General features: G+C 34.7%; 1 protein-coding gene, 1 long non-coding RNA gene and 1 other non-coding gene across 3 annotated transcripts in view; all 3 read left to right on the forward strand.

The window, feature by feature from the left end:
* The window catches only part of LOC132017374 (uncharacterized), a 209117-nt gene extending 205329 nt beyond the window's left edge, over positions 1–3788 (forward strand). The window contains exon 4 of the long non-coding RNA XR_009404248.1: positions 3715–3788. This is a non-coding gene — a long non-coding RNA (uncharacterized LOC132017374). The remainder of the gene's footprint in view (positions 1–3714) is intronic.
* A 42-nt stretch (positions 3789–3830) lies between these two features.
* Positions 3831–16107, forward strand: part of EYA4 (EYA transcriptional coactivator and phosphatase 4) — a gene marked incomplete at its 5' end in the record, with an annotated part of 67374 nt that continues 55097 nt past the window's right edge. Inside the window, 2 exons of the mRNA XM_059401572.1 lie at positions 3831–3954; positions 14180–14272. Of these exons, the coding sequence (XP_059257555.1) occupies positions 3831–3954; positions 14180–14272 (217 nt within the window). The remainder of the gene's footprint in view (positions 3955–14179; positions 14273–16107) is intronic.
* LOC132018921 (U4 spliceosomal RNA) lies at positions 10087–10230 on the forward strand. Its single transcript, XR_009404686.1, has one exon. It is a non-coding gene; the product is annotated as a U4 spliceosomal RNA (small nuclear RNA).

Genomic DNA, 16107 nt, shown 5'->3' on the forward strand with positions numbered 1-16107 from the left:
ATATACCCTCTGTTCCAGTGCATGTATAGCCTCTTCTATTATTATTACTCACCAGAATGGTGCACTTGTTACCAAGAATGAACCTACACTGACTCATCATCCTATCTGTAAGTCCATAGTTTACTTTAGGGTTAACTCTAGGTATTGTATATGCAATGGGTTTGAATAGTGTATAATGACACATAACTTTAATTATAATACCATACAGAATATGTTCACAGCCCTAAAACTTTTGTTTACTCTGATTTATCCCTCCCTCTTCTCTACCCTAGAAAGATAGTTTTGCTTTTCTAGAATATCATATAATTGGAATCATACAGTACATATGGCTTTTCAGATTGGATATTCACTTAGTAATATGCAGTGAAGATTCCTTCATGTCTTTTCATGGCTGGAAAGCTCGTTTTCTTTTAATACTGAATAATGACCCATTGACTCTCTATAGTAGAATTTATCCATTCACCTAGTGAAAAACATCTTAATTGTTTCCAAGTTTTGATGATTATGAATGAAGCTACAAAAAACATCTGTGTGTAGATTTTTGTGTGGACATATATTTTCAACTATTTTACATAAATATCAAGGAATGTGACTACTGGATCATATGGTAAGATTATGTTTAGTTTTATAAGTAACTGCCAGAATGTCTTCCAAAGTGGTTGTGCTCTTTTGCGTTCCCACCAGAATTGCAGCAGTGTATGGGAGTTCCTGTTGCTCCATATCCTTGCCAGAATTTGATGTTGTCAGTATTCCAGCTTTGGGCCATTCTAGTAAATAGTAAAGTGTTATCTTATGGTTTTAACTTGCATTTCCTTGATAACATGTGTTGTGGACTATCTTTTTATTTATTTATTTATTTATTTTGTGATCTATACATCTTCTTTGATGAGGTGTCTGTTGAAGTGTTTGGCCATTTTTAAGCAGGTTGTTTTTCTCTTGTTGAATTTTAAGAGTTCTTTATGTTTTTTGGATAACAGTCCTTAATCAGATGAGTCTTTTGCAGACATTTTCTTTCAGTCTGTGGTTTGTCTTTGAATTCTTTTGACATTGAATTTTGAAGAGAAGTTTTTAATTTTAATGAAGCCCTGCTTAACAGTATTTATTTTTCAAGGGTTCAGTCTTTGGTGTTGTATTCAAAACTTACAGTTTTGCATTTTATGTCAATCTATGATCAATTTTGAATTAGTTTTTGTGAAGGGTATAGGGTCTGTGTCTAGACTTATATTTTGTGTGTTTGTGTGTGACTAGTTTTTCCAGCACCATTTGTTAGAGAAACTGCCTTTGCTGTACTGTATTCTGTTTGTTACTTTGCCAAAGATCAGTTGACTACATGTGGGGTGATTTTAAGTGTTTCCATTAGTATTTTGTCCTAAGTACTTTCTAAATTCATTGGTGATTTCTACTTTGACTCATAGGTTATTTAGAATTGTGTTGTTTAATTTTCAAGTATTAATGATTATTTCATATATTTTACTATCTTTGCTTTCTAATTTAATTAATTATGGCCAGATACTATACTCTGTAGGTTTAATTTAAAATAAAATGATACTTACTTTATCCCCTACCTTACAGTCATCCTGGTAGACATTCCATGTACACTTGAAAATAATGTGTAATCTATAATTATTTGGTGTTAGTATACTCTGTCAACTACAGCATATTGATCACAGTGTCTCCTTTTGCAATTGGTTATTGTGTAAGGAATGTTATAAAATCTCCAAATATGACCATGGACTGCTAGTCAGTTTTTTTCTTTAATTCTGCTTAGTTTTTCCTTTATATATTTTTAAGCTCAGTTAGTAAGTACATGCACATCTAAGGTTGTGAAGAATTTATCATTTCTTTCATTTTCTTAATTAATCTCTTTGTATCTGGTAATATTCTTCATTTTGAGGACCATTTTGTGATATTATAATAGCCCAGACATTTATCTAACATTTATTATTTACATGTCATATTGTTTTCCATGCTTTATTCTGAACCTAGTTGTGCCTTATCACTGCTCAAGTTCCCAGAAAGCAAACTCTAACATAGGGATTTATGTACCAGGAGTTTATTGGGTTGTGCTTCCAGTGGTAATATGTTAAGGGGAATGATGGAAGCATGATTAGACTGAGAGATTTTGATCTTCAGTGCAATTGCAACAAAGGTCCTAGATGATCTTATGGTGGCTCTAGGCTCAAGTGACATTCTGGGTGAGGGTAATACATTTATACCCCTTCATGGTCAGTCAGTAGGTGAGGGTACGTCCAGAAAGGGTGTGATTTAGGGCAAAATGACTCTCTTTAGTTGAGACATTTCTTGGAAAGGAATTTAGTTGAGAACTGCTAGTTAGTAACACACCAGCAGCTATAGGAATGAATTTTTCTGAGCAGTATGCCATAGTATCACAGTGTGTCTGTATTTAAAATACTTCTCTTGTAGATCCCTAATAGTTGGGCTGTGTTTTTTTAATACAATCTGGCAATCTCTGCCTCTTCATTGAAGTGTTTAGTCCATTGATATTTAGTGTAAACATTGATATGGTTAGGTTTGAGTGTGCTATCTTGCTACATGTTTTCTGTTTTCCACATATGTTCTTCCTTACTTTCTCTATTCCTGGTTTTTGGGGTTAATCAATCCTTTTAAATGTTTTACTTTACTTTTTCTATTGACTTTTTATTATATCTAGTCAATATTTTTTCTTATTAATATTTAAAGTTAGTTATTACTTGAAGAATCCTAAATGTCTTCTCCAAGCATAACATAATATCACATGCCAAATGAAAGAACATTAAAAGAATATAATTTTGTCCCACTATCTTTGTGATATTGATATATATTTTGCTCCTGTGTTATATTATAAATCACATAATGCAATGTTGTGGGATTTACATTTCTGTCATTCTTCATTCCTCCCCCTAGTTCCGAGTTTTTATCTGGTAACCTTACTTTTAACAGAAGGTCTTCTTTCAGTATTATTTTTATAGGATAGCTTATTGGTGATAAGTTCTCTCTATTTTTACTTATTTCATGTGTTTTCCTTCTTTCATTGAAGCATGTATGGCTTCTTTGGACTACTGTAAAATTTTGCTTTTTTAAGTTTCTGTTTCCAAAGAGGGTCAATCTTTCAAGAGTCTCAGTTTTATTTAGGGTCTCAATTCCAGCACATCCCCTTATGTCAAACTGTCTATTCCTAAGTGATATTAAAGGTGTAACAACTCTAGCCCTCAGTCCTTAAAGTCAGTTTTCAGCCCTGGATCCACAAGGTCAGCTGGAAGTTTCTGTTCTGACTTTGTTTGTACTTTACTTCTAGCTGTTGATTTCTTTGTCACTGGTGGCTGAGGACATCAAATTTTAGGGGTTAAATATTTTCAGCATTTCTACATGTTTATAATAGAGATGGTCAATGTAGGAGGGAGGGTATCCCTGTCAACTTAAACAGCTAAGATGACAGAATATTTCTTCTGTACTTTATTATACAGAATATTTATAGGATTACAGATAAATTATGAAGCTCAACTACCATGGAAGCTGTATTTATTTATTAATCTTTAATGTACTGTCGTGTTCATCTAGCTAATGAAGAAGTCTTAGCTTTTGGTCTCCATTCTTGCTTTTGGTCTCCATTCTTACTGTGAGATCACATGTGTGCTCAGTAAAAAAATATATGTTGTTTTTTAAGAAATAATTGCTGAGATTTCAGCTTTTGCTCTGCTATTCCTGCTCTAATAGGTCTATGGAAATGCAGGACCTTGCAAGTCCTCATCCTCTTGTTGGAAGTGGTGATACTCCTGGTAGCTCCAAACTGGAGATTTCAGCTTTTGCTCTGCTATTCCTGCTCTAACAGGTCTATGGAAATGCAGGACCTTGCAAGTCCTCATCCTCTTGTTGGAAGTGGTGATACTCCTGGTAGCTCCAAACTGGAGAAGGCTAATCTCAGCAGCACATCTGTCACCACAAATGGAACAGGAGGTAAGTGTACCACCCCAGAGGCACCCAGAATCACATTTCGATGTTTTCTATAATTTCATATGTTAGGAATCTACTAATAAATAAATCCTTATCAGCAATAACATAATCAGCATTATGTCTGGGGACGATATGGCTAATAGACTGTTATTCTGCTGATTTTCTTGAGACTTTTGCACCTCCTTTGTAGCTGGAAAAAATAAGAAAAAGTAGATATCCCTGAACAATATTTTAAAGACTTTTAGCAAAGCTCCCTTTTTGTATTTGCCCTAGGAAATATTTCAAAACAAAAATGTAGAAAATGTGGCCAAAATGATTTATACTCTGATCTTGTGTGTATGTCTGAGAGAGAGAGAGAGAGAGAGAGAGAGAGAGAGAGAGAGATTATGCTAGTTTTTGGTTTTATTTTGAATTGCAGGAGAAAGGTACCCCAAATTTTTCTTAAAAACCTTTTTTCTTAAGAGGTTTGAGAATAGAAAAATATTTATGTCTGCTGCACTCTCTTTTCAAGGAGATTATTTAAGATGGGAATTTATGTTTTTTCAGATACTTTCTCATTTGATTAGCCTATAATCATGCCATAGCATATGGTAACAATAACAGTTATTTCAAATATTGTGCCCTACTGATTTTATAATATGTATTCAGCCATCAAAAGATATGGTCTGATTTTTGCATCAGAATATATATATGCATCACATATCTATATATATGATATGCATATACACATGTGTAAACTACTTTTTAAATTATTCATCATTTTGAAGTTTTATCTATTTTAGTCATTAGAGAAAAAGTATATGCATTTGTTTTAATTTATAAACTAATCATATTACTAGATAACAGCATTTGCCACATCATATTTTCTTTTAAAATTTCAGTAAGTATTTATGAAATTGACACACCTCTTCCCATTTATTTTAAAATAACTGTGCAGTCTAAACTATTTTCTGTAAAATTGTGTGCATTGCAATTTGCCTGTATTTAATAATGTTTTATACCAAACCCTCTGTAGATTAACATTTCCTTGTTTATGATGTTTATTTGTCTCTAAACACGCATCCATAATTTTAGCTGTTTAATTATGGGAGTGCAAATTTGTAAGATTGTTTAGTGATTATTTCTGGTGCAAGGACATTTAGATTTAAACTTTAACTTAGATACATGTAATAAGATTTTTAAAACCTTTGGAATCAAACCTTGGAGTTTCACTAATCATCATGTATATGTATTTAACAGAACTAAAACAGACCTGATAAAATAAAGGGTAAAAATCATACAGTGCAGTTATGATTTTAGCTAAAAGGTCAGGCACCAGTGCAGGCATTGAAGACTATTCCTGCACACTGAGCAGGCATTCGGACAATGAACCCTTATACTGTTCCTGTTCTCAGGGGACAACATGACTGTTTTAAACACTGCAGACTGGTTGCTGAGTTGCAACACCCCCTCTTCCGCAACAAGTATGAGAGATGATGGTACACTGCATGTGTTTGGGTGTGCTGGTATTGCCCTTCTGGTTTGCTTTCTGTGGCTCTTTCTGTTTGCATTTCCTTTTCTGTGTAAAGTACTTGTAACAAAAAAGGAGAAATAAACATGACTTTTTACTGCTTATAGATAATAGTTGACTATGTTTTTTTCCTTACCAACTAGCATTCTAATCTTAGATTCCTTAAGCCAATGGTATTTTTTCTTACATTGGTTTATAATGTTGCGCCAACAGATGCATCTTTTGTTTTTCTAACTACGTATCATCTATGTGCCTAATAGAGCACAGCAGGCCTGGCTCTAAGAGCGGGTGAACCAGATTGCACAGACATACAAACTTGGTCATCCCCGTCACTACAGACTGTCTTCATTGAAATTCTTAACATGGCAAAAAGATATCTGTGGTTTTAAGGACGTCAGTAAATAATCCGGTTAAAGTGTCTAAAGTAACATAAACACTTAAAATTCCATCATTTAAAGAATTATCTGTGTGAAAGCTACACATTTAAAATTATAAATCAGTATTAACCCTTAAAATACTTTGAACTATAATTACGGCATTCATATACATAAAATATATAGAAGTGTAAACAAACTTTTTTTTTTAAGATTTTTATTTATTTGACAGAGAGAGAGATCACAAGTAGGCAGAGAGGCAGGCACAGAGAGAGAAAGGGAAGCAGGCTCCGCACTGAGCAGAGAGCCAGACGTGGGGCTCGATCCCAGGACCCTGAGATCATGACCTGAGCCGAAGGCAGACACTTTAACCCACCGAGCCACTCAGGTGCCCCCAAACTTTCTTTTTTTAAAAGAGCTATATATTTATTAGAAAGAGAGTGTGGGGAGGGGCAGGAGAGGGAAAGAGAGATTCTTCAAGAAGACTCCTTGTTAAGCACAGAGCCTGACATGAGGCTCAATCCCAGGACCCTGAAATCATGACCTGAGCTGAAACCAAGAGGCACACACTCAATGAATGAGCCACCCAGGTACCCATAATATTTTTCTTATTCTAAATCAAAAGCTAATATACTACCAAAATCAAAAAATAAGAACAAGACTATAACACTAACATGGAATCACCCAATAGTAAAATTAAAAAGACCTCCCTGCCTGTTGGAAATGTGCATTACAATAGAGTAGTTAGGATAGGCAGTTTGGCCGGATCTTGCTGTATCTGATTAAAATATATGACCAGTGAGTGAAAAATAATTCCATTATATCCTTTATTTATTTATTTATTTATTTATTTATTTATTTATTTTTTAAAGATTTTATTTATTTGACAGAGAGAGACCACAAGTAGGCAGAGAGGCAGGCAGAGAGAGAGAGAGAGGAGGAAGCAGGCTCCCTGCTAAGCAGATAGCCCGATGTGGGACTCGATCCCAGGACCCTGAGATCATGACCTGAGCCGAAGGCAGCGGCTTAACCCACTGAGCCACCCAGGCGCCCTCCATTATTTATTTTTTAAAAATAATTTTAACTTGAAATGTTTTCCAGTTCCACCTTGAAATATACATTTTATACTTAAAAATCTGTTGCAAGAATTTAGTTTCTCTTAATTCTAACTCGGGGGTCTTTTTCTATAGAGAGCTGGATAGTAAGTGTTTTAGTCTTTATAGAACATACCGTGTCTGTCTCATCTACTCCACCCTGCCACCTTAACTCAAAAGCAGCCATATTCAATGCATAAATGAATGAGATTCATCAGGTTCCAATAAAACCCAGTATTTAAATTTCATAGTTATCACAACACGAAATATTCTAGTTTTGTGAAAAACATTCTTACCTCGCTGGCTATTGTTCTGTTTTCAGATATTCATGTAACATGGGCAGCTTTACCATAGTGAATATGTACAGTGTTTAGTAATTTAGATGAATCTCAACCAGATATATTTTTCTAAGTGTTAAGTATCAGATTTTCCTAGTTCTTAGTGTTAATGTTAAGAGTTGTGTGGCCATGTGGGAAGAACTAAGAATTGTCTGTCAGGAGGAGCACACTTACTAGCTGTGTTACCTTGGACAAGTCACTTAACCTCTCTGAGCTTTAATCTCTTTCTATAAAAGGAGGAAAATAATATTTCCTTGCCAAAGCTTTTGTGTTAAATTGTATACTAGTGTATACACATTGCTTGCCAGTAAAAACCAGTATGTTTCTCTTTCTTTCTTATTGAATTAACAATTCAATAATGACTAGGCAATAGTTTTAAAAGAAAACGAAAACATACATTTCTTATAAAAGAAAATGAAAACAATTTTAACATTGTTAAAAGGTTTTCTAATATTTGGTCATAAAATATATTTTTCTGCATTTAAAATGTGTAAATTGGCCAAAGAAGAAGGCAAGCTTTTAGTAATAAAATGGTAGGTATACTTTGATTGTTAACGATGTAGTCTTGGTGGTTTACTGACATGAAATTCATGAATTTATGAATTTTAGTGACTTTGGAGAGTTTATTGTATGAGTGTATGTTGGGTATTATAGCACAAACAAGGATTTGGTGCATATCTCTCCCATTGACAATAAACTGTTTTATCTTTAATCTTGGGTTTTATTGTGGGAATTGGATCCCTTTATAAAATTATTATAATAAAAGAAAAAAGCAAAAGCTAATTTACTGGCTTTTGAAAACCTTTCCTTTAACTTTGAGATTTTTAAAAAGGACTTGAATTATATAGTTTTTACTAATATGAATAAGTTGATAGTGTCCCCTTAATATCTTACCATATTACATTGGTACTCTTAAATATATTACATTATTCTTTGAAGTGATTTAAACTGTTTCAATACCTTAGAGCTAATTATATAATTACAACTACAGATTTATATTGGAAACTAATTTTTCTTTCAAATTTTTATTGCTTGTAAAATTGTTAAAATGTAGAACTGTCAATATAAGTAGAATATATTCAATCATACCCGAGCATATAGATCAGTGGTTAACAAATTTTTTCTGCAAAGAGTGAGATAATAAATATTTTAGGCTTTGCAGATTATAAGGTCTCTGTTTTAGGTATTCAGCTCTGCTGTTGTTCCGCAAAAGCAACAATAGACAATGAGCTTGGCTGTGTTCAAATAAAACTGGATCTGTGAACACTGAAATTTGAAATTAACAGAATTTTCACATGTCACAAATATCCTTCTTTAGATATTCTTCAACTGTTGAAAAATTTAAAAGTCATTCATAGCTCACAGGCTATCCAGAAACAGGCCATGGGGAAGATTTGGCTTGTGGGATGTAATTTGCTGACCCCCGAGATGAGCTATATGTATGCTTTGTTTCCTTCATGTATATGCATACTTATGCATATAAATGCATGCCAATCATATGAAAAGTTGCAGAAATACATAAGCTTTTTATTTGCTTAATGGTGTCAAGATTCACGATTAGCTGTACTTTACAGAAAGACATCTGTTGGAATTGCTTAGGATAGGATCTAAAAGTGGATTTTCACTTTCTCAATTAAAATGTATCAAGTTCCTGTTATATGCCAGGCTCTGTGCTAGGAAATGGGAACCCAGTGACCTATAGAATATGATACTGGCCATCAAGGGACCAAAAGTCTAGCAGAGGGAAACAGACAAGAAAGTAATGAGTGCATAATGTGTTCAAGGTGAGTGCATAGCAGAGGGAGGGAATATTTGATTCTACATGGAGATTAAGAAAATGCTTTAGAGAGAAGGTTTGAGGGAACCTAAATCAGACATTCTGATCAGATTTACAATATTTTCTGTATTTAAAATCTATATATCATAGAAAAGAGTCTTCCAGAATTTGTATTATGTTTATTGCACACATGATTTTTCTTATGCAAGGGGTTTATTTCTGAATGTTACATGTTCATGAAGTAGAACCATCTACTATCATGCCTCTATTCTTTTTAGATTCTTTTTCTTTTTTAAATGAAAGCCATAGCTGCTTTATAAAATTATTTTATTTCTAGATATTTACGAGTGAAAGACACTTGGTGCTCATAGATAGAGTGAACATATTGATTCAGAGAAACTAAATCATAGACTATACTAATTATTAAAAAGCGGTAGGCCATACCGCATGCTCCCCTGCAGTGTTATAAATTGTGTCCTTCCTGATCTAACTCCTCCTGAAATGCTTTGCAACACCTGTGCTGTCAGAAGGAGCTACGGGTGATTTTGTGGTTCAGAAAGAAGTATATTTAGAATTAGCATATGTATGTCTTTTAAGTGTATACCAGTTTAATCACAGATTTGGGAGGATGAAATGTAAAATGTAAATTACTTGGGTCACCTTCTCTTTCAAGGATTAACTTTGCTAGTGCAACTAATGAACATGAGCTTGGAATTATTACAATAAACAGACTTTCTTCACAAATCATTAATATCCATTAACTTTGTACTTGAGTTCCAAAGATAATCTGAACAGACAAGATTAAATTTGCTCTGAAAATATGTATAGGAGGTATGGATGAAGGTTGAGGCACAGCTGACCCCGGACAATAATCCTGTAATATTTTGATTTAGCCCATAGGTATCAATTATTTTTAAAGGTAAAAAAAAAATCCAATTATACCAATATATTATAATCAATATATTAAAAATATTTTTACTTCTTTTTTCATCTTTCTCTGTGAAAAACATCCAAATTACAACTATATAACAAGAAATGCTTTAGCTTTGCGCAGTGGCAGTATCGTAGCCAATGAGGTTTATCCGAGGCGCGATTATTGCTAATTGAAAACAAGAAATGCTTATATTTCTTAAATAGTAAGTTCTGTACAAAGTGCTATATATAGTTTCTCTTCTCACTTTTAGAGAAACCCTGAATTACTGAATTAACCCTGAACCCTGAATTACTTATTTTGAATATATAGAGGAGTAAAACCACAATACTCTTTGGATTTTAAAAAATGATTGTTACTTTTGAAATCCAAACATTTGTCTGTAAGTTTCATTTTGTTGAAAAATATGATGTTTCTCTTATAGAAGATTGTCCTTTCCATTTTATAGCATGTAATGATTCTGGACACTGTCCTAATTAGGTTAAAAACCCTGTTGAACCTGTGTTAATTTAAGAAAAGTGAGAAAAAATACATTTGAATGTGACCATGAATATACACTGATAATCATGTGGAATGAGGATTTTTATAAGTTTTAGAAAATAGCAAGATGTTTCATTGGCGAATATCTTTCCAGTAATGCCCTGCACATATTTAACTAAAAACAAAGTTGCCTGCCACTAGAAAAGTATATGGCATATTTAATTTAAAGTACAGAAGCAAAACCAAGACAAAAGAAATCAGAATACATTTCAAATATATGTGGGCCTTTATTGAAAATGACTTAACATTTTTCAAAACTTTATAATTAAAATAGTATTTCCTTTGTCCTAGTAACCTGTTTTATAAATATTAAGATACTCATTTGTATTCTGTCTTTTTAATCAACTAATCATATATGGAATGTCCATTTCACTTCTCTTGGTTTTCTGCCCCTGGAGGATCAAATTATTTACTATTACCTAATGTTATTTTTGTTGTTGTTCACAAAATCAAACCAAATTACTTTGCATTTTACTTGGAGCTCAAGAGATGTTTCTTGATGTTGACCTAATGTGAGAATAATTTACTTTCTGTAGCAACATAATCAAATTTCCCTCTTTTCTTTTTTGTTCTTACCTGCATGTGAAAAATAAATTAGCATTAATGTGCCGTTTTTCCCCAAATCCATTTGTTGAATTACTTTAAAATCCATGCATGTTAGTACACTGAACGCTTCTTGACATCTATGATTCTCTTCATATGCTTTTTACAGATGCCTCTTTTTGGTAAAATGAAACTTCTTTTTCTGTCGTTGACTGAATTCAGACCTTTAAAATTTTAATGAGCACCGTTTCCAGTATAGTGAATGCAACGACAAACTCTTTGTCTCCCTTTTCTTCCTCCTCCTTTTGACCACCTGAAACATGAAAATTGAGGAGATTATAATCAACATCAATACAAAGTTGGGATCCAAAGTAACAAAACTAATCCTCATGTCTGGCTTCTAGACTAGTTTTTTAGACCCAGCTCACATTCTGATCCTTCCTCCTCAATTCACAAACAAAATATGGAATTTTTTTTACAACGATTTTACAAGTATTGTTTATAGATTTAGGCCCATGTACATAAGAATTTAGCCAGCATTAGAATTTGGAAGTTTCAAGAGACCGTACACTGTAGTAGTGTTGCCGAAGGCTTTGGGCTGTGCTTTTTTGTCAGAAGTCGAACGTGGACATTACATCAGAGAGAGAGCTTTACATCCGTCCTGGCCACACTCTGGATCATCTTCATATAGATGAAAGGAATTCTTGAATAATTCGTGCTTCCTGAGAGGCAGTGTGGTTTAGAATTTGGATTCTGAACCCATACCACCTGGTCTCAAATTCTAGTTCTTCCTAGCTATGTGACTACAGGCAAGTTATTTAGCTACTTTGTGCTTCAGCTTAGTCATTTGAAGAGTAAGATGATAATATTATCTACCTCATAAGATCGTCATGAGGAGGAAATGAGTTCATATCTGGAAAGCACAGCACCAGCCCCTGGCACATATTAAATATCTTTTAAGTGTGTGCTGTTATCTGCTTTCACACTTGCTCCTTACCGCCTGTTAAGAAATTTCATGAGAAGAAATGGAAAATATACTGTAGTAGCCTGTTCTCATATTTGCAGTTTTCATTTCTGACTTTTTTTTTTTCTTAAATACACTCTCTGGAGGATAAGGCCATTCTTATCCATCTCTGAGCCTTTGTGAGGAGTCCCTGTGGTGAACATAGCCATTTTTATACCCGAAGGCAGGCTATTATGATGGAGAGATTGTGGATGGAGAGCTAAAGACCTGAGTTCTGATCATAGTTTCTTCATCTCCTGCAAAGGAACGAATGCAAACTCCTTAGCCCACCCTTCAGCTTTCTGTTATATAAAATGGAGACAGTTGTTCCTATCCATCAGAGTTGTTTTAACGATCAGTTCCATGTCAGTGGTCTAGCACATAGTAAGCTCCTGATAAATAGTTTTGTAGTAGTTAATAATTTTGTAGTGGGAAATGTAATTAGCAGTCAGGTATAACTATAAATGCATCACTATGTAATAGACTGCTATATAAATTACTACCGTAAAGTTTTCACCACCAAGTCATTATTTATCATTATATAATAACTAGACCCTATGCCTCAGATTATTGTTGTTATTGAAAAATAGGGCAAACTCAAACTTCCCTTTTGCTAGGGTAAGTAATCCAAATTTCTTCACTACTGCTTTCCAACATTTATAGTACTCCTCTGAATCTTTGGGCAAATCTTCACGACATTCTTTTTTTTTTTTTTTAAGATTTTATCTATTTGACAGAGACAGAGATCACAAGTAGGCAGAGAGGCAGGCAGAGAGAGAGGGGAAGCAGGCTCCCTGCTTAGCAGAGAGCCTGATTCGGGGCTTCATCCCAGGACCCTGAGATCACGACCTGTGCCAAAGGCAGAGGCTTAACCCACTGAGCCACCCAGGTGCCCCTCTTCAGGGCATTCTTAAGTCATGAATACTAACTTAACTCTAGGGCTCACTGCGGGGCAGGAGGAGGGTTAAGGGGGTGGTTCTGGTCAATTCTGTTTGTGTGGAAAGAGAGCATAATCATTACTGCATGGTTCTCTATCAGCTAGTTAATTCCCTTTCTAACAGAGTAACATTGCTGACTTGCTTGGTTGATGGGGACACTCCAACCGCACGATTCTTTTTGCCATGTTTGCTCATGGTTGGCTAGTCTTCAGCTTCCTTCTTCATAGTTTTCTGCTTGCTTCTAACTTATTTAACTGTATCATTCCATTCATAACCAGGAAACACAAGAGGTGTTCAGTAGAAAATAATTTAGTTAATCCCCTTGCTGCTGTGATGTATGTAGCAGAGTTTTGCCCACAAAGGGAAAATATGGTGTGACAAAAACAGGTCGAGGCTTTTCGAGGCTTTTCCACACCCCCCTTCCCCCACTCACTGCATCTAATAATGACAATAATGATGTGTGCCTGCCGACATCATTCCCAAGTGAGAATTTTAGCAAAATATAGAACTTCAGAGTAGAAATAACCTTTTAAAGAGTTTTCAGAACTGCTGTAGAAATGATCTTTCTCTCTGCTTATCTCTATAATACATTAAAAATTGTTATACCATTAAATACATTAAAATAAATATTTTAAATATACTGTTTAGTATATTTAAAAACAGAAATTTATTGTGTGCCTCATTGTCCATCCATCAGGCCCATGGTTTCTGTATTTGCATATGCTTCCATTGTACTTTTATGCAATCTATCATGTGTTTTTTTTAAAAATTGTCTCCTTGGGAAGAATAAAATATAAACTAGTAAATCTCTTTGTTATGATTTGGATTAAATGGGCTAAGGACCAACTGTGATTCCTTTTTTCTGTCTTTTGACTCTAATATCAGAGGGTGCTTAGGTGAGTTACAAATGCAAACATGTGTACTGCACTTTCCCTTATAAGGTTGACACTGCCTTTAAAACCAGATCTGAGAGAACTAGCTTAGTCAGAGGATTTTTATTTTAAATCCTCTAGAAGTGCATGTCCATTTTTTAGAAGCTCAATTAACACAACTTTCCTCATGGATCTCTCAAGTGTTCTCTTGCATGCCCGTGGTAGTTGGAAAAGCCACTAGTGGAACAGTCAGCATCTTTGATAAACATTTAGAAATAAAACTCACATGTCCTTATTCTTCTACATAGTGTCTCTCCTTGCAGTCAAAACAGAGCCTTTGAACAGCAGTGAAGCAGCAACCACCACTGGAGATGGAGCCCTTGACACTTTTACTGGGTCAGGTAAAGCCTCAAGCTCATGCGTTGCTACCTACGTATTGGGGTACACATCATCTTCCTGACGAATAAGCAGCATAAATACCAAAACGAAGTTTCGAGAATGCGGGTTTTTATCACTTTAGCGTCTGACGTGGGTTTTTTTTGAGAACTAATGGTGACAGAAGTGTATATTTTTTAAAAATTGTATTTGGAATCATTTTTACTGGATTTGCAGTTGACAGCAAAACTGTCCTCTGACCTCCTTGTTAGAAAGAAGCGGGGCTGGCTTCCTTTGTAATGATTTTATACAGTGTTTAATTTAATCATTAGGTCATAATCGTTGGCTTTGTTCCCTTAACTTGTCCATTTAAATGGCATAAAAAACTCCCTTCTCTCCCAACATTCGAGATGTAAAACTATCCATTTGATTCCTTCTAAATAACCTTGTTTCCTCTCTGGGTTTAAAAAAAATCCTCTTGTGTAAGCAGCTGAGTGACAAGTATTAAAGGTTAATGGGCTGCTGGAGGACACATGCTGGTTGCATTAGGACCCAGCCTGAGAGCACTACTTTCACCTAGTGCTTCAAAGAGTACAATAGCATATCTTTAAACAGCAATCCTTTTAAATATAAATACCTGATAACTCCCAGGTGGGCACAAAGGACACGCATTAAGTTGACTTCGTTAAAGATTTTAAGCTACAGTATTTAGTTTATTATCTGGTGAAAGGCTTTTTTTTTTTTTTTTTTCTTTTTAACCTGAGAAGGAATTTGAATAGCACAAAGATGAACAGTAAACCTAGAGAAATTTTTGTGGTAATTTACATTGTAGTTCTGTTGGTCTACTACGATATTTCTTACGTTTCATCCATATTCTCACACACAAAGGTTTTACGTGTGTATGCCTCTGGTATAAAGAACAGAAGTACGTCCTTGAATATAATATTGAAGCATACATTGCATTTTCATAGAGATAGATGATCCCCTTCGTTAATTCACACTGATTGGGAGCAGTTGTTGTATATTCACATAAGTATTGGTATTTCAGACAGAAAGAGGTAATAATTCATACACTCTGCCTTGAGACTCCCATGTGCTAATTCATATCCTTTCTAGCAATTCACTTGCCTCCCGCAAGATAAATAGGTACCAACTTACTCGAGCAGTCTTTACTGCTCGTCTACCATAACTCTTGTAAAACTTTCTGCAGAGTAAATGCTTAGGGAACACATTTTTAGGGAAATAAGTGGAAATACTAAGTAATTGCTGGCATACTTAAATACCATACCACAAGTTCACTGAAAACTAAATGACAGCATTGTAACGTTAGTCCCACAAGGAATTTCAGAGGACTCTGATCTGATTTATAGGCAGGAGCACAGAGGTGCAGATAAGTTAAAGGTGGTGAAGGCCAGACGGTCCAGGTCTCACAGCTGGTCACTGGTATGAATGAGTACAGAGCCGTGTTCTGATAAGTCTGGCAGTCCCTTCTATAATAGTCCATTGGAAAATACAAAATTGGAAAAAGAAATAGTTGTGAGCAGTCATCCTCTCTAAAATTCATGCATATTATCTTTATCTTTATAAATAGTTATCCAGTTTTCTTTACGAATTATCTAAGGCTGTGCTGTCCCATAGTCACTAGACATATGTGGCTATTTAAGTCTAAATTATTTAAAATTGGGTAAAAGTAAAAATGTTGTCTCTCATCACAGCAGTCACATTTCAAGTGTTTAAGAGCTGCCTGTGGTCTCTTTGTGACTATGGTGTTGAACAGCTCAGATATAGAACATTTCTAGTACCATGGACCAGGTTCCTTTAGACAAAGTGTTCAAAGTCAGGGATTCCCAACAGTAGCACT

This window comes from Mustela nigripes, chromosome 5 (genome assembly GCF_022355385.1).
Source record: "Mustela nigripes isolate SB6536 chromosome 5, MUSNIG.SB6536, whole genome shotgun sequence".
Lineage (NCBI taxonomy): Eukaryota > Metazoa > Chordata > Mammalia > Carnivora > Mustelidae > Mustela > Mustela nigripes.